Source organism: Zootoca vivipara, chromosome 7 (genome assembly GCF_965207765.1).
Source record: "Zootoca vivipara chromosome 7, rZooViv2.hap1.1, whole genome shotgun sequence".
In the NCBI taxonomy this organism is placed as follows: domain Eukaryota; kingdom Metazoa; phylum Chordata; class Lepidosauria; order Squamata; family Lacertidae; genus Zootoca; species Zootoca vivipara.
The window spans coordinates 77,966,637-77,994,592 of NC_142590.1; the positions used below are offsets into that span (position 1 = coordinate 77,966,637).

A 27,956-nucleotide genomic window follows, 5' to 3' on the forward strand; every position below is an offset into this window, starting at 1 on the left:
ACCTGCTTTAGGCTGCATTTCTCTAGGAACATTTTCACCCCTGTGCATGGCTCGGGCACAATCCATATGTCTGCGCAAACATTCTTGCCATCTTTGGGAATCTAGGGGTGGAAAGTACCGAGAGCTAAAAATTGACAGCAATACTTTACCTTTAATTTGCCCCGGATGCAGAAAAGTTGGTACTCCAATGCTTCCAGTTGGACAGGGCTAGGATGCTGGGATTTCAACAAAAGCAACACTTCCTGAAGCATCTTGTCAATCGACTTAGTCCTTCTACCACCTCTGGCATCAGAATTGCCTCTCGATCCTCTTCGACCAGCAGAGAGGAGCTTCCTTTGCTGTACTAAATGGTGACTCCTGTCTCGGACAGTGGACTTGCTCCCCCCTCTCTCCTGATCCAGCGGGCGCGGTGGTATGGCGAGAGCTGGGTCAGCATGGGTCGTCTCTTGTAGGATGTCTAGAGTCCTGCGGCTGGGAGTTTGGCACAGTAGAAGGTCCTGCTGCTCTCCTGCCACACAAGCATCTTGTAGGATAGTCAGTGGCATGGGCAGTGCCCTCTGATTCGAAGGTGGCGTCACGTTCCTGCTTTCTGCCCCTTTCGGGTCCTCTGAGCTGAACGAGCTGCCTTCCGTCGTCTCCGTGAGGCTGTGGCTGGTGCTCCTCAGACTCATGTCGAAATCGCAGTCGGCCAAGTAGCTCAGGATGCAGGGATCTTGGGCCTTGTCCCCGATATCTGCTTGTTTTTTCCCTTGCTGCAAAACAGACTGAGGCAGAGAGAGAGAGAGGTGGAATTACGCAACCAGTGCCTTTCTACAGCACATAGTAAGCACAACTCCTAAAAGGAACCTGCTTTGATGAACTCATCCCCTGTGCATATGCCCCACTTAGTGCTACAGGCGACGTCCCATTTATGCATGGTCAAGACATGCACAATCGCACTTGCATGCATTGCAGCAAACCTGGAAGCGGCACAGAAAAGGGCAGAAACACAAAAATGACGCAAAAACAGCACCCAGCAATCACACAAGCCTTTGTACAGATGTTTAAGGTCTGTGGAGAGTTGGAATTTGAGCAAGAAGGGAGTGGTTGTGGTGGAGTTTGGTGGGGGTTTTTCTCTCCCCCCCCCAGGGTTTTGTTTTCCAAAGGGTTTCCAGAGGTTTAGAGGGTATTTGCAGGCTTTTGCAATGGTGTTCCCAATATACACCATTTCACTTAAAGGCGTGGTGCCTCGGAACGTAACCCCCACGTAAATGTACATTGAATTCCACCCCTAACCCATTGTTTTTCAGTCTTTCCGCCTCGCCAGAAGCTTCTTCAGCTCATTGAAGGCCCTTGGTGCTTTACATCTTCATTTCGTTAATTAGCAACAGTTCTAAATGGAACGACTCCTGTCTGAGAAGACTCAGAAAAGACTAGTATATGACACTCATTTATCAGAGGCTGCTAACTGAGCATGCTTTTGTTTTCCTTTGCCCAATACATTTCGGCAAGTGGGACAATTCCCTGGCCTGACACACCGCAAAAGTGGCTGGGAGGGTAAGCGCTTGAGCGCAGAAGCTCTTTACATCCCGCTCATACTTACAAGGTAATATTTCTCTCGGAAGCTGGGGGTGTTTGGTGGGGTCCAGCTGTATATGGAGTTTTTCCTGCTCCCCACAGAAAACTTGGAGGCAGATCCAGGAGACAAGACAAGGCTTTCAGTGTCAAAAGGGCTACGGGAGAGAGAGAGGGAGAGGGGGGGGAGAGAGAGAGAGAGAGAGAGAGAGAGAGAGAGAGAGAGAGAGAGAGAGAGAGAGAGAGAGAGAGAGAGGATGAACTCGGAACTCAAAGGTTTCATGCGGCATACCCACTGAAGAAGTGTCATTCCTCTCCCCCATATGTTTGCACACCACCACTGTATAGGAAAATATGTAATTAAAATAAAATAACCATCATCATCATCATTTTCTACCCCGCCCATCTGGCTGGGTTTCCCCAGCCACACTGGGCGGCTTTCAACAGAACATTAAAAGCAGAAAAACACTTCAAACATTAAAAACTTCCCTAAACAGATTGATTGTTAAGTGCTGTTGCAGGAGCTACAGACATCTTATTTGAAGTTATCAGTTCCGTTGCAGGAATATCTTGTTTCCTCAGCTAAAAGAAAAACGCCAATGCCATGTACACTGGTGGGGGTGATGCAATTTTTCCACCCAGCTATCTCCTGCAATTGGGATCACAATACAGAATATGGTTTTGTGAGTGTTGAGAGCACCTATTAGACTGCACCCATGGCATTGCTAGCATCATGGGCAATGAACCCCCCCTACTGTGTGTTTAACTGCTAAATCAAAAGAGTTTTCTTTGCTCAAGCCCTTTTAACACAGCATATTTAATTTAAGCTGCTTTTATCCACTGGCTGTTTTTTATTGATTTATTGCTGTTTAGTCCCTTGCTTTAATTTTATTTTCATTACTAGCCTATAGCATTGTTTTGCCTTTTTTTTTTTTTACTGTTTGAGATACTCTACTGCAAAAGCCCCCTTGAAAACGCTTTCATTAAAATGGGGGTAAAATATATGATTGAAATAAAATAAACGAGGAGCAGCATGAATGCACATCCTGCCACTGGGATGCCGTCATGTGAACTTAAGCTTTGATTTGTTTTTAACTCTTCAGAAGCTGAACACTCCTGCAAAATAATTCTTCATCTAGCGCAGTGCAGCAGTTTTCAAACTTGACACTTTTAGGAAACAAGTGTGTTCACACACACACACACACACACACACACACACTCCAAAAATAGCAGCATTCCTGCTATAGCTAAGTTCGTGTGTAGCATTAAAAAAAACAACCTACTAATGCAAATCCCAAAGCAAATGAATGTTTTTGTCCCCAAATTGCTGTTTGGAAGGGGCAGGAAGAGAATTACTGACACTGAATACAAGGAAGGTTCTGAGTAGCTTACAAGAGCCCTGCAGTGTTGTCCAGAGTGCGCATGTGCACAGAATGCGGCATGAGGTGAGGGTGGCAGAAAACTGAGGAAGGGAGCAAACTCCCCACTGCAACATTTTGTTGCAGGGCCCCTCAGGTACATCTTTATTTTTACATGCACATATCACTTTGCCACCTAAAAAGATGCTCAGAGCAGCATCCCAAAACACAGATATTCAAATATAATGGTGGACACTGAACGGATAACAATCTTGCAGAGGTGGACATACCCTAGCAAAGACCAGTTACGAGATAATCTTCTGCCAGATGTGTTTCAGCTGTTTATAGTCCCATGGACTTCGTCCAGATTTTCTTCCAAGTTTGTGCGCTTCGGGGCTCCACTTTCTCTCAGCCCGAAGACAACCTGAGCACGGATAATAACTTCTTTACTCTGAAGGTGCTGCTGCGATACCACCGTGGAGGCAAGGCTCACACAGCATTAAGGCTAATGAAGTTTAATTGGCTAAGTTCGCCAATGTCACACAGCTGGGCTTCGTCAAAGCAAGTCAGTGGCACACAGGAAGATTAGCAACTCATCTGCTTTTTCTCACTTTGTAGCAAAACAAGAGAAGATCTCTGAACGGCAGAGAATATTCCATCCAAAGCAGACGCTACAGTTACTTACAAGCCCATTTCACTGGCTTGTTTCAAATGTATACACTTCATCTGGCTACTGATATGCAGAAAAGATGAACTTTATGATTTTCAATGTTAAAACCTCATTATGTGGGACCACCAGCCTCATATGTATAGCCAAAATGCTTACGTCTAATTGAAGTAGTTAATATAAGCTCCAAACCCAGAAGTGAGTGTTCCGGTTTATGAAGGTTCTTTGCAACCTGAACGTCCAATGTGCAGCTTCCATGGCTTCCAATTGGCTGTAGGAGCTTCCTGCAGCCAATTGGAAGCCATGCCTTGGTTTCCAAATGTTTTGGAAGTCGAATGGAATGGATTGCATTCGACTTCCAAGGTACGATTGTAATGTATATTGTTTCCTCGGTCTGCCATGTGAACTCTGGTGTGTAACGCAGGGCCTTTTCTACAAAGCCATTCTTGTGTCCCTATACAAATAACCCCCATCGTTCTGCCCGGACACTGAGGTCCAGTGCCGAGGGCCTTCTGGCAGTTCCCTCGTTGCAAGAAGCCAAGTCGCAGGGAACCAGGCAGAGGGCCTTCTCGGTAGTGGCGCCCGCCCTGTGGAACGCCCTCCCACCAGATGTCAGAGAGAAAAACAACTACCAGATTTTTAGAAGACATCTGAAGGCAGCCCTGTTTAGGGAGGCTTTTAATCTTTAATCGATTATTTTATTCTTCTGTTGGAAGCCGCCCAGAGTGGCTGGGGAAACTCAGCCAGATGGGCGTGGTATGTAGAATAACTTCTTCTTCTTCTTCTTCTTCTTCTTCTTCTTCTTCTTCTTCTTCTTCTTCTTCTTCTTCTTCTTCTTCTTCTTCTTCTTCTTCTTCTTCCCAATCTGGATCTAATCTAAGTTTTGCTGGTTGTATTTTATTTCTTTTCTAGGGAAAAACATGCCAGGAAACTGGATCTGTACCCATTTCCCTTCTATATTCCAATTCAGCTATTGCTTTGGAATGGGACCATGTCTGCTTTCTGCTTTCTTCTTCACAGCTCTACAAAAATGTAGAGCACATGGGATGATGCTGTGCTCGGGTTGTGTGTGTGAATAAAACCATCAACTAACCTTCATTCCATGAAAAACAAAAGCTGGGTAAGTGCTGGAACCCCTGGGGTCTCTTGTCGCTCAGGGATTGGGGTGGGCGCAACATCTGGGTATTGTTTTTGGGGAGTGTTGCTGCTTTTTTATCTTTTACTTGTCACTCCTACAATTCATGTGGAAATTGTTCAGTTGGGCTGAGTACTTTTTGATGAGCTCTGTTCATAGTTCATGGCTACTTTTGTTATGTTTGAATTTTTATTTTTTGCATTGTAAGCCGCCTTGAGCATGGGTTTAGTTATGGAAAGGGGGCATAAAAAAATAAAACGATGCATTTACACGCATGTTACACTGGTGAAATGTTTTGTACCAGAATGACATTGTTGCACAAGAGAAGGCGTTGCTGTGGTAACATCGTTGCACAATCAATTGTGCAAAACAAGTTTCCGCTAGCAAAGTTGTTGCACCGGATTCTGCTGGTACACAACATTAAAATTCACCCATCATGTAGGGCAAGAGCTCTCTGTACCAGTACTAGGTGCAGCAGAATTCAACCTTTTCAGATCCAGTATCTACTTCTAACGCAAACGTGCATTTGGGGACCCATTTCTTAATCTTTTAACGTATCTTTGCAAGGTGGTAATGCTCTTGTTGCGACCCACCTTCAATCAGGCCATGACCTACTCATGGGTCTCAATTCAACAGTTGAAGACCAGTGAACTAGTGGGCAGAGAATCATGGATACGGCCCTGGGGGTGTGGCATGGAGTGAGCAATGCTCTGGCTCCGCCCACCACCAGCTGCAACCCCGGTGGGCTTTTTCCATGGGCCAATGGCCCTGCACAGAACATAAGGCTGTCTCTCCCTGCTCTTGAGATTTAAAGATTTTAAAAGCACACACACACACACACACACAGAGAGAGAGAGAGAGAGAGAGAGAGAGAGAGAGAGAGAGAGAGAGGCAGCAGCTGGTTTGTAAATAAGTCATTTTATAGTGTAACAATATCCACTGAAAACGAGTAGGAAGTGTGTATTTTTTATTTAAAAAAAGTGGCTACAAGCAAACAAACAAGTCTGCTGGTTTGGGGTGGGGGGTGGGGATCAACTTATTGGGGTGTTTTTTTGTTTTTTGCACAAAGCCCCATGAGAATCCACTTGCTGAAAGACCAACATATTGAGCAAACTCAAAACACTGCAAAAATATTTTTAGATTTCCTACCAAGGATTATCTCACAAAATAAAACATGCCCCCAATTAGAAGAGTTTCTCAGAATAAAATGTTTCTTTCTTGGAGGAAAAACAGTAAGGGTTGTTTGTGTGTTAGTTTCCCACTGCAAACAGCATTGCAGGAATCCCCCTAGAGTTTTCATTTACACGCAGATCCAGTATATCATCGGAATATATTTTCACACACACAATTTACCTAGGGCAGGCGTTAGCCTAACAGATCCGTATTTTCCTGGAATCCCATGGCACATGCCTCAAACGAATTCCCAGCACTTCTTAGGCAGAGTTGTAGCGGGGGGGGGGGTGTCTAGCCAGGTTTTCTGCCCCAGGTGAAGCCTCCAAAGGGCCTCCCAGCATGTCTGAGCTTCAGCCAAAGAGAAAGGAGAAAAAGTGAACCCGAATTTTTTTATCCTCTGTGCAACTTCTGAATGGACATTCCCTCCATGCACAGCCTTACAGATACACTGGTGTGTTTGTACAAGGGATTGCCAAAGTTGCCACAAGAGGTCCCCATTTAAGTTTGGAGAGGAAACATTTCCCTGTTAGAAAAGAAATCAAGCCTTAGGAGAGCTGGCACACGCATTTCTGGATTTACAGATCTAGCAGCAGGCTAGCAGACTGGCAAACCCCAAGTGAGACAGGAGTTGCTGCAAAGAGTGCCGTGAAAACTTTTGGCACACAGAAAGGGAGAATAGGAATCAATTAAACCTGCTCTGCGTTTGGCTTCTCAAACGGCTCGCTCACCACAGTGCTCCAGCCAGGAAACAAAGAGGCTTCTTTGCACTGTGGCTTTGCAATATAGTCACTACCAAAGCTGGTTTAGCCAGAAAGAGACGGGCAAGATCTATACTGAAAACAAGAGATGGGACTTGAGCTGCAGGGAAGTCAAAGCAGAAAAGCCAAAGGACCCAGGTACAGTGGCCATGTTTGCATGTCACAGTAAGCCAGGAGTGGAGAACCTTTGGCCCTCCAGATGTTGCTGAACTTGGGGCATTAGGGGAGGGGCAGTATCTCTGGAGAAGGACGTATCATGCTCCTTCTGGGCAGTTTGTCCACCACTGGTTCTCTCCCCCTGCACACAGCTCTCATTTGTGGCTCCTAGAAGCTGTCAGCTTGCGACAGCAGCCACACCCGGGAAATGGCTTCAAAAGACCGGCAAAACTGGGTGAGGGTAGCCAATGGGTCTCAAACCCTCAATTTGTTAGGGTCTTGCCCTGCATGCAAAGACAGCCTCCAGTGGATTGAGTGGATGAAACCAATAGTGGGCCCAACAGTCAAGAAGGCAGTTTCTGCATGTGCTGTAGTGGGAAGCGAGGGGCAGATTTTTGTTGTTGTTCAGTTGTTTGGTCGAGTCTGACTCTTCGTGATCCCATGGACCAGCGCACGCCAGGCACTCCTGTCTTCCACTGCCTCCTGCAGTTTGGTCAAACTCATGCTGGTAGCTTCGAGAACACTGTCCAACCATCTCGTCCTCTGTCGTCCCCTTCTCCTCGTGCCCTCCATCTTTCCCAACATCAGGGTCTTTTCCAGGGAGTCTTCTCTTCTCATGAGGTGGCCAAAGTATTGGAGCCTCAGCTTCACGATCTGTCCTTCCAGTGAGCACTCAGGGCTGATTTCCTTCAGAATGGATAGGTTTGATCTTCTTGCATTCCATGGGACTCTCAAGAGTCTTCTCCAGCACCATAATTCAAAAGCATCAATTCTTCGGCGATCAGCCTTCTTTATGGTCCAGCTCTCACTTCCATACATCACTACTGGGAAAACCATAGCTTTAACTATACGGACCTTTGTCGGCAAGGTGATGTCTCTGCTTTTTAAGATGCTGTCTAGGTTTGTCATTGCTTTTCTCCCCAGAAGCAGGCGTCTTTGAATTTCGTGACTGCTGTCACCATCTGCAGTGATCATGGAACCCAATAAAGTTAAATCTCTCACTGCCTCCATTTCTTCCCCTTCTATTTGCCAGGAGGTGATGGGACCAGTGGCCATGATCTTAGTTTTTTTGATGTTGAGCTTCAGACCATATTTTGTGCTCTCCTCTTTTACCCTCATTAAAAGGTTCTTTAATTCCTCCTCGCTTTCTGCCATCAAGGTTGTGTCATCTGCACTTCCGGTGAGCCGCGGCCATTGGAAAGAAGCGTGAGATAGCCCTCCGGGGAATCTCGAGCGATACAGGGATTTTTTAGAGGTCCAGTGTAGGTTACACGGACCTCAGAACCTCAGGGGGATTACCTTGAGGGACGTGGTATGTGGTGGTGCCCTGGCGTGCTCTCCTGCTCTCCGGATTTTTAACAATAAATTTGGGGACAGGATCGGAGGTCTGAGGTTGTTGATATTTCTTCCGGCCATCTTAATTCTGGCTTGGGATTCATCCAGCCCAGCCTTTTGCACGATGAATTCTGCATATAAATTAAATAAGCAGGGAGACAATATACAACCTTGTCGTACTCCTTTCCCAATTATTTCATATCCAGTTCTAACTGTAGTTTCTTGTCCCACATAGAGATTTCTCAGGAGACAGATGAGGTGAGGCGCAGATAGGGCTTGTCAATCTGGGAAGGTCGCCCAGAGGTTGGCAAGCTTTACCTGATGATGGGCCGGTCCACACTCCATCCGTTGGAGGATGGGCTGGAGTGTGTGTGCATGCGCACTCTTCCAGGTCGGAGAAGCGCCTGTGCGCATGCACGCACGCTGTTTCCAGCGCACATCCGGGTTGGAGGAGTGCCAGAAATAGTGTGTGTATACACGCATGCGTGCTCCTCCGTCCCACACGCATGCACACACACTATTTCCGGCGCACATCCGGGTCGGAGCAGCACCCATGTGCATGTGCACAGGCGCCATCAACCTGGAAGTCGGTCCCTGTGCCGCGGGGGGAAGGCAGCAGCAGGGGTCACCATGGGCCGGTTAGACAAGCCTCATGGGCTGCTACTGGCCCATGGGCCTTAGGTTGCCGACCCCTGAGGTAGCCAACCTAGGAGAAGGAAAACTCTGATCACAAACCTTCACTGTCCTGTGGCTAAACTCAATTGAGTGTAAACCCTCTGCCTTGTGGAACATCTTCAGGAGCAGAAAAGGCTAAGGAGTAAACCCTACACAAATCCAGAGTGCCTCCTTCCAGAAACTCCTGCAGCCAAGCTGGAGCCAAACGTATTGCTCTGCTTTCCTTGAGACAACATCAGCCGAGAGGGGAGGGTCTTGTCATCCTAGGCTTGCAGCCCTGGGAGATCACCTCAGTGCTGCTGATGCAGCAAACAAACAAACAACCTAACTCCTATCAGCCCCAGGAAGCATGGCCAATGGCCAGGGATGATGGGAGTTGTAATTCAACAGCATCTGAAGGGCGAAAGGTTTCCAACACTTGCAATAAGCTACAAAACTATGGCTTACTATGCAGAAGAGATTGCTCTGGAAGGAAACAAACGAGGGTCCCAATTGAGTGTTGCATCAAAACCAAGTTCATTTGCTCCAAACAAACCTCGGTTTGCGCGGTCAGGCGGAGTCCCCCAAAGCCCCAGGCAGAATGATGACACAAGACCACGTTCTATGGGTGTAAGGGGGTGGGCTTACAGGGAACAGCCACCCCTCATCAAATCCAGCTCTTTGAATGGCTCGGACAACAGTGGAGGGACAGGAGACAGGAAGGAGGAAGGAGGAAGTGAGCAGAGCGGGTCGGGGCTCAGGCAGCATCCAAGAGCCCTACCTGCAGCCTGCGATATCAGCAAAGAAGGAGGGGCCATCAGAGAGTTCCAGCGGGGAAACAGCAGAGGGGCGTCCTTTCAAATTCACCCCGGAACTGAGGCGATCAGCGGCTCGCAAACGCAGGGTGAGGAGATTTGAAGTCCCCAAACTACTCTGCTGGGGGAGGAGCCAAAAAGCGCCATTGGGAGAATCTGATAGTACTGAGTAGACATGTTTTTATGAAGCTCTTGCCTTGTAAATAGCTTTCACAATAAAAGCACAAAAGACAAGATGGTTTGGAGTGTCGTTGCTCGAGGGTAGCCAGCAACCGCCCTGACAATGGGATTAAGATTGGCCACAACTTTATTAAGAATTCAGATGTAGGGAGACCTTGGCTCAGGCATTGGCCGTATATCCTTCCCCGTATATCCTTCCCAGCCCCCAGCTGGGGATCTGGGTAATTTCAGGGTTATCCAGCATGTGTGGGGGTGACTGCTTCCCAGGAATGACTCTGCTTCAGCCGTGTTCAAGGTAAGGTTACCTCCTCCTACCTGGCCAACCCCCCCCCCCGGCAATGCCTCTCCGAGCTGGATTGGACAGGTAACTGTGTGGGCGGAGACCACCAGTATCCAGCCCGGGAAGGCAGCGCCGGCCTCCGAACTTCCAGAGCTGCCCCAAGGATCCCAGGGGGCTGCGCGCAACCGTGCAAAATGCGCGTCCCCTTTTATGTGGGAAACGGTCATTTTGGAGGAAGCAAAACAAACCATAATTCCTGGTTTGGACACAATACTAAGTCAGTTTTCTCCCAGCTTAGTTTTCTCCCAGGGTGAGTGGGTAGCAGCAACCATGATCCTTCTGCACAAATGCCAAAGGCCTGTCTAGGCCAGCATCCTGATTTCACAGTAGCCAACAAGATGCCTGTGAGGAGCCCACCAGCAGATCCCAAGTACAACAGCAGCTTCCTCACTGGTGCTCCCCAGCAACAGTAAAGTGGGCAGCACTTACGTGCGCATGGTAGAATTTGGTTTATGGTTTAACATGATGCGCAAACTCTGTCAAAACAAAGACATCTTAAGCACATGGAAAAAGGAAACACGAAACAAGTCCAAGAACTAATAAATAACAGGAACTAATAAATAAAACTATTGCTTTCCAAAGTAGATTTTTTACAAAGATTAAGGCCATCTTTCTAGTCAAAAAGTGGGTTTTTTAACATCGGTTCACACGCCTCGCCCAGCAGCAAGCATCAGCCAACATTAGCATTTCAAGCCAATCTTTAATAGCAAATCATTTATCACACACACACACACAAAAGTTTACAAAAGGATGACCCTTAAAAAAGTTGTAAAAGCAAGACCACTGTTGGTGAATTTTTGAAGTGGAAGACAAGTGATTGTGCTGGAATGGTTAAGTAGGAACTTGACACAACACACATTTCAGGTCATTGTGTTAAGATCCAAACATGGGAAAGCTGATGAACGTATAAACATTTTGTTTCAGGTGGCCTCCTTCCCTTCCCCTTATTTTGGGTACCGGCCAAATGTTTATTGTACAGTCTTAAAGAGCTTTCGTTCTCAGCTGTGTTTCATCTTCAGAATCCATTCTTCATTATTTGTAGAGACATTACCAGTGAACTAGGGAAGTGTTCTACAAGTTCACTCAGAACAGTTCATTTTTAAGTGGAGGGCAGAACAAAGCCACTGGCAGAATTGCCACCAACAGAGGGTATCAAAAGTCTTTTTAAAGAGAGAGAGAGAGAGAGAGAGAGAGAGAGAGAGAGAGAGAGAGAGAGAGAGAGAGAGAGAGAGAGAGAAGACAGCAATACAACTGGGGCAATATATTCTCCTCCCAAACATCCTTTCTTCCAGAAGAGGCATTTATAAAGCTGAAGGTGTTGTGGGGCGGCTGCTCCTACCTAAGCTGAGCTTGGCCTGCAGGCAAGAATAGAAAAAGAACTGCCAATATAATTCTATACCACCACCAATCTTCCTGGTCACCAGATTCACTAGACAGCAGAGGTGGCCACTTTCTGTGGGCTCAAGGAATGCCCTGCTTCCCAGTCAGCAGCCTGGTAGCTGGAAGTGCATGTTGAATCACAAACAGACCCCAGGCCCGAGGGAGATGCTATAATCCAACAGATACCATTTACGAGAAATGGCTTCACATGCATTCAGATACACACAGGATGTTACATAGCAAAAGTCCCAAACAGGTGTTGAGTCTGCACTGAAACATAGAGCTAATTCAAACACTATCTTGGTTTATTACACCGAGATATGCACAAGCCTTTTGTGTACACAATGGAGCACATTATCTGCTGCCTGTGCAAAATGCACAATTAAACCAGGAAGCCTCTAATAAACCATACTTTGCCATTTGGGGCATGTTAATCTGGAGCACACATCAACTTCAGTTGACTGTACAGCAGCCACTCCCTGATGGATTAAAATGGATGTCGAGAATGTAAATATTCTGTGTCACTTTTGTGTAAGGTGCTTGGGATTTTTTGCTGACTCTCGATGACAGTGGCAGGAGACCTCAGCATCTTGGAAAAACCTTGTTAGATCTGCATAATAAGGCGCTAAGTAATGCAAAGAGAAAAACAACAACCTTCAAAATCTATCTGGGATAAAGTGTAGTCCATAAATCAACAACTTACAAAAGTTCACTTCTGTAAGTAATGAAACTGATGTGAAAGGTGGAAAATTCTAGCCTATTGGTCCAGTTCCTGTCCTGGGAAATTTTCTCTCTCTCCTAGTCTTGCTGCCTAACTCTTTTGCACATGCTGCTTCAGAGCTCTGGATATGCAACTTTGAACTTTATTCCAAAATGTTAAGCAAGCTAGGAAACCTAGATAATAGGATATCCTGTGAAATTCAGAAATTCTGTTTCCCAGTTGGGCTTCAGGAGCCCAAATCTTCAATCAGGATAGGTAAAACCCAACTACGATTGATTGCATTGTCAATGCAAACATAATGCTATTCTTGTGCAATTCTTAATCCATATTATTTACTTAAAGCACTATATCCCCATATTGCATTGCTTTATCTTATTCCGATTTCATAATAGCACTATCTTCTATGCAAAGACAACCATACTATGCCTTAAATGACAGGTTTGTTTGTTTAAGTTACAATCCTGAGCCTGTGGTCTTTTTTACGCATTACTAGTTATGTATTAGGGACCCAGGTGGCGCTGTGGTTAAACCACTGAGCCTAGGGCTTGCCGATCGGAAGGTCGGCGGTTCGAATCCCTGTGACGGGGTGAGCTCCCGTTGCTTGGTCCCAGCTCCTGCCAACCTAGCAGTTCGAAAGCACGTCAAAATGCAAGTAGATAAATAGGAACCGCTACAGCGGGAAGGTAAACGGCATTTCCATGTGCTGCTCTGGTTTGCCAGAAGCGGCTTTGTCATGCTGGCCACATGACCTGGAAGCTATACGCCGGCTCCCTCGGCCAATAATGCGAGATGAGCGCGCAACCCCAGAGTCGGTCACGACTGGACCTAATGGTCAGGGGTCCCTTTACCCTTTACCTTAGTTATGTATTACTATCTCCCTGCCTGGCCAGCAGACAAATTTTAAACCTGACTGTTGTAGTGGCTGGGTAATCACAAAAGGAACTGATCAAACTCCAGATTGCAAAGAGAAATTATAGAGGATAAATACTAAATCATTGAAGAAGATGTTATAATTTACTATTAGACTGGGGAACCAAAGATGAGGAGGTTAAAGGTGTAATGATTAAATGGGCAAAAGATTTAGGACATAATATACAAATGGAAGATTGGGAAAAACTATGGAAAGTGAATTTAAAATTTACTGGTTGTATACTGTTGAAAGAGAATTATATGAAAATGATGTATAGATGGTATATCACTCCTGTAAAATTAGCTAAAATGTACAGAACAGGCTCCAATAAGTTGGAAATGTAAAGAAAAAGAAGGCACATTTTTTCATATGTGGTGGAACTGTAAAATAACCAAAACTTTTTGGGAAATGATTTATAATGAATTAAAAAAATGTTTAAGATAACATTTGTTAAAAGGCCAGAAGCTTTTTTTGTTAGGCATTACAGGTCAAGACTTGCCAAAAGAGCAGAAGAAGTTACTTATGCAAGCGACAACAGTGGCTAGGATTTTACTAGCCCAAAAATGGAAAGATGACAAGACACCAACTAAAGAAGAATGGCAAGAAAAATTGATGGAATATGCAGAAATGGTGAAACTAACTGGAAAACTTAGAAACAAGGACCATAGAGAATTTTAAACTGACTGGGAACCATTTATGCTATATTTACAGAAACACTGCAAAGAAGTGAACTCACTAGCAGGGTTTGAGTAAACACTTACAATTAATAACATAGAAATTAAGATGTAAAAATGGAGGAAATAAAAAGAAAATGTAAGAGGATATATAAAACAAGTACGGTATAAAAATGTTAATAACACAACAATATTTTAGTTAAAGAATGCAATATTAAGGTAGAATAAAACAACCAGGGGAAGCAAAGGAAGTTGAGGGAAGTCTGGGGGGGGGGGTGGCATTTATATGTTTTTTCTGAATAATGTTGATTGTGATAATTATAAAATTGTAAAACTTAATAAAATATATTTACAAAAAAGAGAGAAAAACTTCAGTGGGTGCCAGCTTTGGAAAGCCAGGATAATAAAGCAACGCCAACATCCTATATAATAAAGTGCAAGTGTTTCTGCGTCCAGATTCCCTGTGTTCCTGTGTCCGCGCTACTGCGCATGTGCCCCACAGACACCGGGATTGGATGCAGAGACTGCACGCACACACACACACGCTCTCCCCACCCCACCCCACCTACTGTTTCCCTGCGGCCGCCAACCGCTGCTCCCAGCCAGACTGAGCGTTGGCAGCAGGGGGTGGGGGTGGGGGAGAGAGAACACGTGTGTGTGCGTCCAGCAAGGACAGGTCCCTATCGGCGGCTGGGGGAGAGGGAGGAAGGAGGAGAAAGGGCTGCTTTCTCCTCCTTCGTTCCTGTCGCCCTGCCGCCGACAACAAGGACAGGTCCCGGGGTTCGGAGAAGCGCTGCGCAAGTGCTTCTCCAAACCCCGGGATGTCTCCTTCCTATCGGCGGCTGGGGGAGAGGAAGGAAGGAGGAGAAAGGGCTGCTTTCTCCTCCTTCGTTCCTGTCCCCCTGCCGCCGACAACAAGGACAGGTCCCGGGGTTCGGGGGAAGCGCTGCGCAAGCGCTTCTCCAAACCCCGGGATGTTCTAGCGCCCGTTTATTCAACGGGCTGAATTACACTAGTAGATTAATATTCTGGCTTGTGCTGAAGCTGCTTTAGCCCAAAGAGAAAACTATAGTTTATCAGAGGCTTTGAAAGCCATTCAAACTTGCAGGGTGGCAGGGCAATCACTGCATCCAAAGCCCTGCCACACATGGTCAGGGTGGAAGATGGAGGAAGCAGGCAGGTTGATGTGCCAACATGAAAATGGCACATAGAGTAAGCCCAGTTTGGGTCTGATGCTGTCATATGGTGGCAGCAGGCCTGGTTTGCGATCCACTGGATGCCAGGCCATCTTAGCCCCATCCCTCCCTAGAAAGCCCCATTTGGGAGCTTTCTACTGGCCAGCAGTGCCAGTCTCACTGGTGGCACTTCCTCTCATTCACACTTGCAGCAGATAGAAGAGGGAGTTCAAGGGCATCTCTTCCCCCCCCCCCAAGTCCACCAGCACTGCAGCCTTGCACAAACATAGCCTGAATTGCTCTGCCCCTGGCTTAAGTTGTGCTTGTGGCGAAGAAGTGAGTGAAGGGTCTGCGTGCACCGAAAGGACATAAAGCTCACACATGCCTCAGGTGAATATGGTCGTCCAAACACAGTCACATTCTCTCTTTTACAAAGACGTAGAAACCATACAGCCTGTCTTTAGTAGTGAAATGGTGGCCATTCTACCATGTTCTGTTACCCAGGACCACATAAAACTGCTCTTCATGCTACCAGTTGGCACAGCACATGTTGTGACCTGAGCAAGCAAAATCAGCACACACTTACTTCCAGAGGACCTCCAGTTGCAGTTTGATGGTACCCAATTCAGTTATATCCACAATGATGGCTTGAGGCCGGGTTGTGAAGAAGTCCAAGCCGTCACATGTCACCATGCCAACCAACAGGGTGCTAAGTCCCCGCAGCTCTGTGACCTGGACAACAAAAACAACAAAGGATATTGTGCTATCAGTCAAGGGTAGCTATATACATACCAACCTCTGGGTGTGGAAACGGGTACAACATGCATTGGGTTACATGAACATGCAGTCTACATACAGCACAGTAGCAAAGTCTTCTACTCAAGGCATTTCGATTCTCATGCATCTCCCAGAGCACATTTGCACTGATCCTATCAAAAATGGATAAATGTGTGACGTAACAGCCCAAAATAAAAGCATCTCAACTTTCAGCAGAACAGAACTGTTGGATTCCAGGCAAACACTACCTGTTTACTGCATACCAGAAGGCTGTACCCACAGTGGCCTTGTTGGCACATAATGGTAAGCCATAGTGTGAACTAGGATGGCTCTCCAGAAGATGTTGGACTACAGCTTCCATCAGCCCCAGCCTCCATGGCCAATGGTCATGGATTATGAGAGTTGTAGTCCAGTGGCCTTTGGAAGGGAAGGACCACAGCTCAGTGGCATAGCATGCAGGTTCAATCTCATCATCTCCAGGTAGAATTGGGAGAGAACTCAATTGGCAATCCTGGAGAGCCGCCGTCAGTCAATGTAGACAAGACTTAGCTAAATCAATGAATCAATTGATTCGTGTGCATGCACACTTAAACTCATACCAATGACAAACTTAGTTGGCCTCTAAGGTGCTACTGGAAGAAAAGAAAAAAATATTTTGTTTCGACTATGCCAGACCAACATGGCTACCTACCTGTAACTAGATTTAGAACAGTTGGAGATTACACAGGATGTATCTATGCTACAGATTTCAAGCAAGTCACTTCCTCTCCCCAGGAGCCCCAAGGAACTGTAGTTCCATTAAGGGTGTAAGGGACTTCTAATGGATCTTATCACTTTCATCAAGGTAGAATATTCAGATTTCAAAATCTGAATATCCAGGAGAGATAAACTGATACAGAAGTTTGTAGTGCAAACTGGTCACTGCTGTATCCCCATACAGACTGCTGCCCTGGTACAAGGCATACACAACAAACAGTGCTGTGTTTTTATTACAAGCTTTCAACACTCAAGAGAGACTTCTCAGGCTCTTGGATGGTGCAATGAGTTCTTAATGTGCTTGGAATATGCTGTTCTCCTTCCTTTTAACATGAGCACCCAGTGCTACATTGTGTAAGCACAAGAACTGCCAGGTATCTCTGGGTGAGACATCAAGACACCCTTCGTAGAAGCGCCAAGATCAAGGGTTACAGGATATAATTATGACTTTCCACTGTTCCAGACTGACCAAGGCACCATAAGAACTTTCTGCTTTGATTATGGCAAAGCCACATTTATTTCTACTGGATGAGACCCGATGAAGGGTGGGGGGAGAGAAGGGCAGCATTGGAAAAGAAAGGATAAGAGACCCTTATTACTGCAGAAAAACAACAGGATGGGGTAGAAGAAGCACACTCACACAGACTTTGGAAAGTTGCACATTAGCTTTCCTCATGCTGCCAAAATACTAGCCCAGGGCCTGAGGGAAGGCAGGTCAGGGTAATTGCAATAGCCCAGGGCACAGAGCGAGGCAGGCAGGGTACAGTAGTTGCATTAGCAGTAGGCATAGCAATAAAACCACAATCACAGAACTTTGAATCATAGAACAATGCAAAGAAGCATTTAAGGCGGGTGCTTGAGGTTACTTTGTGCTTGCCCCTGTCTGGGTCAACAAGATGAGAGCAGAAGTGCAACCTAACCAACCTCAATAACTCTCTCTCATGGGCTCATTCTATGCGGCTTAGGTTTGAGCTATCTGAAAGACTGTATTCCCTCCATATGCTGTTGGGTTTCAATTCCGATCAGTCCCAGCCTGCATGGCCAATGGTCAGGGATGATGAAAACTGTACTTCAGCAACAAATGAAGGGCACCATATTGGCTCCTCTTCATATAATTCTAGAACTGCAAAGCTGGAAGGGTCATCTGGTCCAACCCCCTGCAATGCAACTAAAGCATCCATGACAGGTGGCCATCCAACCTCTGCTTGGAAACTTCCGATGAAGGAGAGTCCTCCACCATCCCAGGGAGTCCGTTCCACTGATGCAAGCTAACACCTGACCCGATGATCTTTTTAGAGAACGGATGAGAAAGCACATATGAATTGCACGCCAACATGGTTAAAATGTTATGGGCTAAAGAAAGCAAGAAAATCTTAAAATGTGTGGGACTGAGCTCTGCCAACGACACAAAAGCCAAGTCTATCACTTCTTCCTTGAATCTGGAGATGACTCATCTTCACTGGCAAAGTGCGAGACTCGCATGTTTTCTCACAGTGTTTGCACAGTGCATCTCAATTAACCTCTCAACACGGAGTGAGCGGGGTGGGGGGCAGCGAAGAAAGGAACATTTTAAACACATTTCCAAAAGCTCTGCTGGAGAGGGATCAGGAATTCCTCTCAATGAGGTTCTACCCATCTCCAGCATTCTCACTGCCAGCAAAAAAGGAGTGTTGCAACAGTTCTTTCAGAGAGTTTGAAAGCTCCAAGCAGACTGGCATTTCAGAGAACAGTGCATTTCAGGAAGAGTCAAATTCAGAGCTTTGACGTGCGGGAAGCTGGTTTCAAAACAACGTGACTAGGGTGAGTCCCCCACTCGGTTTGATTGGCACACAGTAACTCATCACAAAAGATAGATTCACTGCATGTTGGATAACTGGCAGGTGTGTTGACATGTAGCGGCTCTATGAACCTGCATGCAAGCTTGTCGGAAGTGCAGTTCTGGGCAGATGACTGGACCTCTTCCTGCCACTAGTTCCTACTCACCAATTCAAACTCGATTGACAAGAAGATCTGCCAGTTTACTTTGGTGCCATACACCCCTCAAAGTGCCATGTCATTGTGTCATTGACGGATCCAATGCTGGAGTCCCTCAGTCCTAGTTCAAATACTGATGTTCATTGCATCCCGGTCTTAAATACAGTCTCTCTAGTCCGTTCTTGAGCACTAAGCACCAGAATTTCAAGATTTGCATGTATCATAACCATGTTGCCTCACAGAAGAAATAAAATGTTGAAGAAAGGCAAGGAAGTGAAACTATGGCTGGTTCAAAGAAGCTAACATGTGGGCCTTCAGCAAACAGTTATGAAATTTGTTTCAGGAGCTTTAGGGAGAAACATGAAACAGGCAAGTGCCTTTGCTATCAAGAGTCAACACGTGCTATCACCTTGATTTCAAACTTCTCATGGAGGTTGGGTATGAAAACTTTTTCCTCCTCATCCCAAGTTTGACTGTCGTCGGTTAGAATCCGGCCTTTCAGTTTCCACTTTTGGCGCCCCAGCCGTACAAACACCTAAAAAAAAAAAAAAACAAGGTTTTGGAGGAGCATGTATTTTGACTTAATTTGTGGGATCTCAAACGATTGATAAGAAGGGCCTGCTGGATCAGGCCAAAGGCTGAGGGTCACTTAGTCCAACCCCTGGACTAATGCAGGAATCTTTTGCCCGACGTGTGGCTCGAACCCCCAACCCTGAGATGAAGAGCCTCGTGCTCTACCAACTGAGCTATCCAAGTCACATAAATACATGCATACCTGTAAACATCCAAGTTTCATCAAACCATCATGAATTAGGTAAGTACACAGGAGGCAATTCCCAGCCATGTGAAGTGCTGAACGAGAAACCATTTAAACTATTATAATATGCAAATATGCTATGACTTATTTGCATATTATACAAGTTGGAATGCTTCCTTTCTCTTCTATCCAACCAGAGGCAACAACCTAATTCAGTATTCTGGAGGCTCAATCCATCTCCACAGCATCCTAGATTTCTTTTTATATGGACATAGAATCATAGAGTTGGAAGAGACCACAAGGGCCATCCAGTCCAACCCCCTGGACATAGGAAGCTACTCTGTACCAACTCAGTTGAGGGGTCGTCTAGATCAGTCTCCCATGCACCATAAATAGGGGGGCATGTGGCCCTCCAGATGTTGCTCAACTTCCAGCTCCCATCACCCTCCATCTGCATGGCTAATGGTCAGGGAGTCCAGCAAGACCTGGAGAGTTGCAGGATCCCATCCCTCATCTTCACCAATTGACAGAATCTCTCCAGGATGTCAGACTGGAGTTGACCGCCTTACATGGAGATGCTAAGGATGGAACGTGGGGCTGTTTGCAAACAAAGCATATGCCTTACTATGCAGGCAAGGGCTGTAGCAGAAGCTCCCCAGGTCCAATCCCTGGTATCTCCAGGTAGAACTGGGAGAGATGCTTGTCTGAATCCCAGGAAGGCCAGTGCCAATCAGTGTAGACAATACTGAATTCGATGGACCGATGGTCTGGCTTCCTGCTATTGAGCTGAAGCCCTTCTGCCCCCTTCAAGCAACTTCTTCCAATCAGAATGCTAAATACTATACCTCATACTGGTCCCCTGGGCAGAGGCGTGCATATCCCACTAACCCTGGAAAGAAGCACAGAAGGAATTTGTTAACATTCGTCAACTCAGAGAACAGAAGCCGTTAACATAAATTGTTAGAGATCTCAAAACAGTTCTGGTTACCGTCCCTTCAAGTAAATGCCACAAGGAAGATTTATGGGTGAGCAAATCTCTTGGGATGGGGAGGTAGTGGCAAGGTTTGTTTTTAAATAAACCATATCCAGCAGATAATTGCTATGGGTGCAAATAACTCCAGATCACAGCACAGACCAGCTGCTTGCTTATACGGGACAACCTCTTGAGAAAAAAATGAGGGTCAGAAAACAGCACTACAGAGAGAGCTGCATGTAAGTTCAAATGACATTTTATTTTAAATGAAAAGCAGCCACTGCCGGCTGCAGTGAAGACAAGAAGAAGAGTCTTTGGGGAGTATGTTCTTAACCCTTCTCCTGCCATCCCTTGGTGCATGCATCTCTCTGTAGCATGTAGCCTTCAGCTACTCACTTTCAATGGGTCCTTTACACAAAAGAAGGATAAGGATACAAGGGTGCTTTGAGCACTCTAAACTAGCACTGGTAACCAGCTGACCACCAGCACTTGCAAAGCCATGCATTTCAAACCATGTGGGCAAAGAAATATGCTTCACTTGACATCATGGTGCCCTCAAGTGACTGGCAAGTGGGCAGTGCAAATCATAGAAGCTGGAGGACTAAAGCATTCAGCCTAACAGCCAGAAACTGTTTCACATCCCTGCTCTAAACCAGTGTTTCCCAACCTTGGGTCTCTAGCTGTTTTTGGACTACAGTTCCTATCATCCCTGACCACTGGTCTTGCTCGCTAAGTATGATGGGAGTTGTAGTCCAAAAACAGCTGGAGACCCAAGGTTGGGAAACAGTGCTCTAAACCACTATACAGTGGTGCCTCACTAGACGAATTTAATTCGTTCCACAGGTCTTTTCTTATAACGAAAAATTCGTCTAGCGAATCCCATAGGAATGCATTGAATTTTTTTGAATTTTTTTTTTGCCCATAGGAACACATTAATTGAATTTCAATGCATTCCTAGGGGAAACCGCGATTCGCTAGACGAATTTTTCGTAAAACGAATTCGTCTAGCGAGGCAACCTCCACTAGAAAAAACCTTTTGTTAAGAGGAAATTTCGTTAAGCAGGGCATTCGTTAAGTGAGGCACCACTGTATATGATTATTACATGGTAGCAATTTACTACTAGAACCACCAAAAGTGGGTTGGCTTCTTGACTCAGAAGATGTCTGATGCTATTCAATTACTGGCAGAAGACTCAATGGAAGTTTCATAAGAACCTGCCTCATCCCAAACTCCTTGGCAACACCTACAGTGAAAAACTAATGGCTGGTTTGAGAACCACACCGGTTTATTCTCAAGGGGGCAGTAGTGGAAAAGAGAAGCGATGCAACAATTCTGTTCTTGAATCCAGGATTTGTTCTTCATGCCCAGTGATGCCAACCCCCTAAGTAAAAAGTTCGGTTTACCTTTCATCTTCAGATGAAACTCTCCCAAATGCACTTCGAGGGTACCCTCTATCAGACACATATCCTGAAAGAAAGAAAGAAAATGGCACTGAACACAAGTGAGCATTTCAGAGTGATGGTCAAATATTTGCTCTAGGCACCAATTAGCACAAGCACAACAGGATCTCCCCCATTCTCTCCCTTCCCGTAACCCACTGTCCCCCAATCTTCTCCAGGTGGTTGGAAGAATTGTTGCACTGATGGAATGGTCTCCTGAATGCTCCGTTAAATGCAACCCAAAATGACCATCATACATTGGTTTCTTTCTGCCTGTTAAGTTACTTGTTGGACTCATCCCAGCCCAGACATGGATGTAAAAGGCAAGAGCTGGCAGATTTACAACCTACAAAGAAAATCTTTCCTGGAAGTAGTTAAGCAAGTTCATTACCATTTCACATACCGCAATGCAAGCCATGCAAAAAGGAATTGTAAAAAATAAATAAAATTGTAAAAATAAAATAAAAAGGAGGGGGGTCTTCTTCAGGTAAACTTGCAACTCCTTTGTTATGGTTCCCCAGAGATGCTTCCTGTGTTTCATCTGCTTATGACAGACAGAATTTGGAAAAGGGTCCCAAATTCAGCTAAGAGGAGATTCACACCACAGATTCAAATCTGTTTAATAGTAATTATGTCTTCCCTGGGGGACCTTGCGAGCTGCAGTTCCACAGAGAAGGAGACTAGGGATCTCTGACACAATTTTTAGCCTGTTTACCAAAATACAGCTCCCGTGATTCTGTGGGGAAGCCATGAAAATTAGACTGGTAGAAAAGAAACATACATTAGTACACCTTTATATTGTCCTTGGCTAAATTAATACTGATCACGTTGCAAACTCAACAGCATCAAGCCGATAAGAGTGATGTAATTACACATTTCAGAGCATCCTCATTAGGTGGCGCAGAATATAAATGTAATAATTGCTCTCCCCAGACAGATTTTACAAGGGTGACATTCAAGAACAGTCAATGTCAACATTTAAAAAACAAAACAAAACTGTGGATTACGAAGAACTGATAGATACAAAAGTAATTGTACCTCTGTGCATTCTTGAAGGTTTTTATAAAGTTCCACCAGGCTCTCTCTTGATGCTTTTGTGGACGGGGACAAGGAAAAGGCATGTTTCATATTTGAAGCACCATCTCGCAGCCTGCACTGGATGCTGTAAGCTTCATACAATTCATCTACCTTTTTAAAAAAGAGAGGGGAGAAAGGTAAAAAGATTGCAATTCATTCCAACAACAACAACAAATCCCATTTATTTCAATAATGCTTGACGCCTTACAGTTATCATGCTTTTGAATGCAAAAAGTCCAAGACTCGGTCTCTGGTCTACCCAGATAAAGCTGTGAATGTCGCCTGCTTGAAACCCTACAGAAACCACTGCCAGGCAGCACAGCTTCTTATGATCCCACAGCTCATACATGGAAACATTGCAAGGAAAAACAAAGCCAATTGTTTTATAAGAATGGAGTTTTTCTTTAAAAGTTTACAATGCAACTTTTGAATTACACTGTTCAGCATGTGCTCTCTTCGACAAAAACCAAGAGGAACTGAAAGTACAGTATTGTCTTTGACTTGATCATACTCGGTGAAATCAAGTAGGAAAAGTCAAGATCAGGTCTTCTTGAATAGTTGAGGCTGATGGGTGTCCAATAACAATTGCAGGGGGGGGCACAGGTTGACCACCCTTGATCCACTCCAGTGCTTCCCAAACTTGGGTCTCCAGCTGTTTTGGGACTACAGCTCCCATCATCCCTAGCTAGCAGGACCAGTGGTCAGGGATGATGAGAATTGTAGTCCAAAAATAGCTGGAGACCCAAGTTTGGGAAACACTGGTCTACTCCATCAGACAGTGTTACTAAGGTTTCAGGCAGAGACCCTACCCAAGGTCTTTAAAGCTGGAGATGCCACGGATTGAACCTAAGGCATTATGAATGTTTTGCAACTGAGCTGGGACATTTCTGCAATCTAACTACCCACTTTCTTATGGCAGAAGAAATCTGCAAAGGCTTTGGTTCATGCTATTCATTGGGACAAGGTCCAAAGTCCAAGGTTCACTCCATCTTGCCAGGCATAGAGCAGCCTTCACCAAACTCCAATGTTTTGGGCTACAACTCCCATCAACCCTAGAAAGCACGCCAAGCTGGACAGACAGGAGCCGTAATCCACAGACACCTGGAGAACACCTGGTTGGTTGGGCAAGGCAGATGTGGAGGACAGGATAATGTGGGAACCAGCCTTTGATCCCACAAAAATCCTGGGAGGCTGGTTGACTGAGCAGAGGGCAATTTGCCTAAGCTAACCTGGCCTACTGTCCATATTCAAATCCAACTCAGGCAGCCACAAACAAAGCCTGTTTTCAGAGCTGTGGCAATAAGGAGGGATTAATCTGACATGTAACAGGATGCTATACGCACTGTAAAATTTGAGAGCATATGGCAGTAATGAAAATGCTTATGCCAAAGAGGAACAACTGTACCACTGTAATGTGCAACTTTAAAGCACAGTTTGCTCTAATTTTAAGGCCAATAAAATCCATAAACCCTTAATGAAGGCATACTCCTCACTCAAGCCAAAAATAGCACCAATGGGTTATTCTGAACAAAATATTTTAAAATCCTTTATTTGGCTTCCTAAAGTAGTCAGACAAAGGGGGTTTGCTGAGCACCATTTAAACCTACCGGGTCCTGTCTCTAAGATTTAAGGGCATTTGATTCCTCTTGATGTCAGGCATAATCCTGCTCATGACACGCAACAATTCTTTGCATGACAGATAAATTTGGCGTGATGCCATGCTGCTTTTGCGCCTCTTTACAAGAATATTTAGTCTTGGCACCACCAAGTGGAAGCCATCAAAGTGCTGCAAAATGCAATGGTCAACAGTGTTATTGAAAGAGACCTTTTCTTCCTCAGATTACTTCATCAGAGTCAATGCAGCGAGTATATCCAAAAGACAACGAAATGTTGACATGAAATCAGAGCAAGTCAAACCCAGATCTTGACAGAAAAGGTTTCTGCTGTTAACTGAGTAGTGGAGGATGGTACACTTTTAACATTTATTTTTGGCTGAATATAATAGGACAGGAGCGATCTCTTGGTCTTGAATTAGACTAGTCCTCATGAACTAGTCACGAATCCAGCAAAATAGATAAGAGGAATATATATATTTCTGTGGTTTGGGAATCTCCTGGCACAAGAGCGATGGGCCGCCTTCTTTTAGCTGTCATGCAGGTAATAATGGCTTCTTCCTTCCCTCCTCTCTGACCTCAAGCAGTTTTGCTTTCTTCCAAATATGCTGGCAGGGCATACAAACTGGTTCTACAGGCTAAACCTGGGCTGTGCTCAGTAATCACTCTGAATGGAGGCACCGCAAAAGAAAAAAAAAGGTCTCCTCCTTTTGTAAAGAAAGCCATTGTGGCTTTAGAAAGCACCTAATGCGATTTCCCTTCCAACAGGCTTTCTGCCCTGCATTTGTTTATAATCATGGCATTAACCTTGCAGACAGAGAATATAAGCCCTTACCTTGCTTATATGGAATTCCAGTTTCCTGATATACCTTTCGACAGAGCGGATTTGCTTTTAAGGGAGGGACAAAAAGACGTGCAAGAGGTTATTTATACATCGCCAAACACGGCACTGCTGGGAAAGAATTTAACTCGTTACCATGAGACATTGCCTAAACATGTGTTGTTGTTTTGAGAAGACTACGATGAACCAGTATCGGCATACTGATGAGGACTAACTGCATCCACATTTTCGGTCACTACCACTGTCATCTGTACCAAGCGAGGTTAATTTTTTATTTTTTAAAAAATCTTTCTCGCCTTTCCACCACATAGCCGATCGACTCAGCTTGGACAACTAAAGCAACACCGCTTAAAAACTGAAGTGCCGGAGAGAGATAGAAAAAGCTGCAGGTTGTTTCATTATTTGTAATTTATATGCCACCTTTGGCAGAAAAAGGGCAGTGGCGGCTGGTGCTCATTGGGACTGGGGGGGAGGGAGACCAACAGGAAGAGGAGCCAGAATTCAAGACAGGCAAATTCTACCAACGCTGGTTTTGTTAGCAACATCGTCCGTCCCAAGTTCTACAGGGGCAACACTGAGACTTAAGAGGAGGAAGAAGCTGAAGGCAAATGCTCCCCCACCCCACCCCGGACTGGTTGTAAAAGACAGGGGAGCAGGGGGTGGCTAGTCTGGAGCTGGTAGGGTAGGGCCCCATTCACTTCAATGGACTGGCCTCCACTGTGTAAAAGAAATACAAGATTCTGAAATAATCACAGAATCATAGAATTGTACAGTTGGAAGGGACCATGAGGGTCATCTAGTCCAACCCCCTGCAATGCAGGAATATGCAGCTGTCCCACACGGGGATCAAACCTGCAAACTTGGCATTATCAGCACCACACTCTAAGCAACTCAGCTATAAACAAAGTGAATGAAGCAGTAGCATCAGTGTTTGAAACGCCCATTGTTCTAGGGCAGGCATCCCCAAACTTCGGCCCTCCAGATGTTTTGGACTACCATTCCCATCTTCCCCAACCACTGGTCCTGTTAGCTAGGGATCATGGGAGTTGTAGGCCAAAACATCTGGAGGGCTGCAGTTTGGAAGGAAAGGAGGACCGTTTTCTGCCTCCCCCCTTCTGAAGTCTGGAGAAGACAACCGTCGTAAGAATATTAGGGGGGCGGGTGAGCAGGGGAACCAGGGGTCAGCAAACATTTTCAGCAGGGGGGCGGTCCAATGTCCCTCAGACCTTATGGGGGACCAGACTATATTTTGGGAGGAAATGAACAAATTTCTATGCCCCACAAATAACCCAGAGATGCATTTTAAATAAAAGGACACATTCTACTCATGTAAAAACATGCTGATTCCTGGACTGTCCGTGGGCCGGATTTAGAAGATGATTGGGCCGGATCCGGCCCCCGGGCCTTGGTTTGCCTACCCATGGACTAGACCATGGAAAAATGAATATAAGATATTAGCTGCAGTTCATTCATTTTCAGCTTTGTATTCTTTTTATTAAAAAAAAAACACCTAGACATTTTGTTGTTTCACTCATAACCTAGGTTTAAGGTGCCATTGGCTCCCAGTACGTTTCCGAGCACAATACAAAGTGTTGGTGCTGTCCTTGAAAGCCCTAAACGGCCTCGGCCCAGTATACCTGAAGGAGCGTCTCCACCCCCATCGTTCTGTCTGGACACTGAGGTCCAGCGCCGAGGGCCTTCTGGCGGTTCCCTCACTGCGAGAAGCAAAGCTACAGGCAACCAGGCAGAGGGCCTTCTCGGTAGTGGCACCTGCCCTGTGGAATGCCCTCCCATCAGATGTCAAAGAGATAAACAACTACCTGACATTTAGAAAATACCTAAAGGCAGCCCTGTTTAGGGAAGCTTTTAATCTGTGATATTTGATGTATTTTAATGTTTGTTGGAAGCCGCCCAGAGTGGCAGGGGAAGCCCAGCCAAATGTGCGGGGTATAAATAAATTATTATTTATTTATTTATTATTGTTATTATTATTGTTGTTGTTGTTATTACTATTACTATTATTATTATTATTTAGCTCCTAGCTTTCATATCTCAGTTTCTAACACTGAGTAGCATTGACAATTATTAAAAGATGAAGCATTAACAGCTATAAAAGCTTAGCAAAGCAACTAACTCTTTTTTTGTAACAGATCTCTGGTGGGGGGGGGGCGATACTTTGGGAAAGATGGATTTTTAAAGCCTGCTAAAAAAAATCCATAGCATATAGGTATGCTCTTCCACAGTTTGACTTTACCCTCAATGGCACATTCTTCCATTGCTCTCCAGACAAGACGGATGCCAACAACAATCTAGGCATGCACATTGCACGCCTCGGAGAGGAGAGAGCTCCACTGTCTGAGAGCCACCACAAAGAAGGCCCCGTCAGATCAGAATTACTGCCCCCTGCATACAGATAGGCTCCAGAAGTTGGTACTTTAGATGCAGGCTTGTGGCATCTGCTTTGTGTTTTTGGTCACACTCCCCAAGGAGGCGGAGCACCAACCAGAAACCCACACTCCCCAAGGCCCAGCCTTCATGCCACTAGAATTCTCCAATTTTCACAAGCATTCAAGCAAATATTTGGGGGTAGTCAGGTCCATCAATGGTTTTAAATATGGCTCTTTGACCTTGTGTTGCTTGCAGTACACACATGCTCAGTCACCTTAAGCCAATTTTCATAATCATTAATAATATTTTTATGCTACTAAGTATGTAAAAATCCGCAAGTAGCTTACATAAAACACAATAATCTTGATTTTTTAA

General features: G+C 45.3%; 1 protein-coding gene across 4 annotated transcripts in view; it reads right to left on the reverse strand.

The window, feature by feature from the left end:
* Nucleotides 1-27,956, reverse strand: part of RIPOR3 (RIPOR family member 3) — a 113,404-nt gene that overhangs the window by 23,396 nt on the left and 62,052 nt on the right. For all 4 annotated transcript variants that reach the window (XM_060277302.2, XM_035122812.3, XM_088674626.1 and 1 more), the window contains 8 exons: nt 25,188-25,241; nt 22,701-22,850; nt 21,627-21,690; nt 20,095-20,138; nt 18,902-19,027; nt 15,572-15,717; nt 1,583-1,712; nt 150-764 (listed from right to left, as the gene is read on the reverse strand). In XM_060277302.2, coding sequence (XP_060133285.2) covers nt 150-764; nt 1,583-1,712; nt 15,572-15,717; nt 18,902-19,027; nt 20,095-20,138; nt 21,627-21,690; nt 22,701-22,850; nt 25,188-25,241 — 1,329 coding nt within the window. The remainder of the gene's footprint in view (nt 1-149; nt 765-1,582; nt 1,713-15,571; nt 15,718-18,901; nt 19,028-20,094; nt 20,139-21,626; nt 21,691-22,700; nt 22,851-25,187; nt 25,242-27,956) is intronic.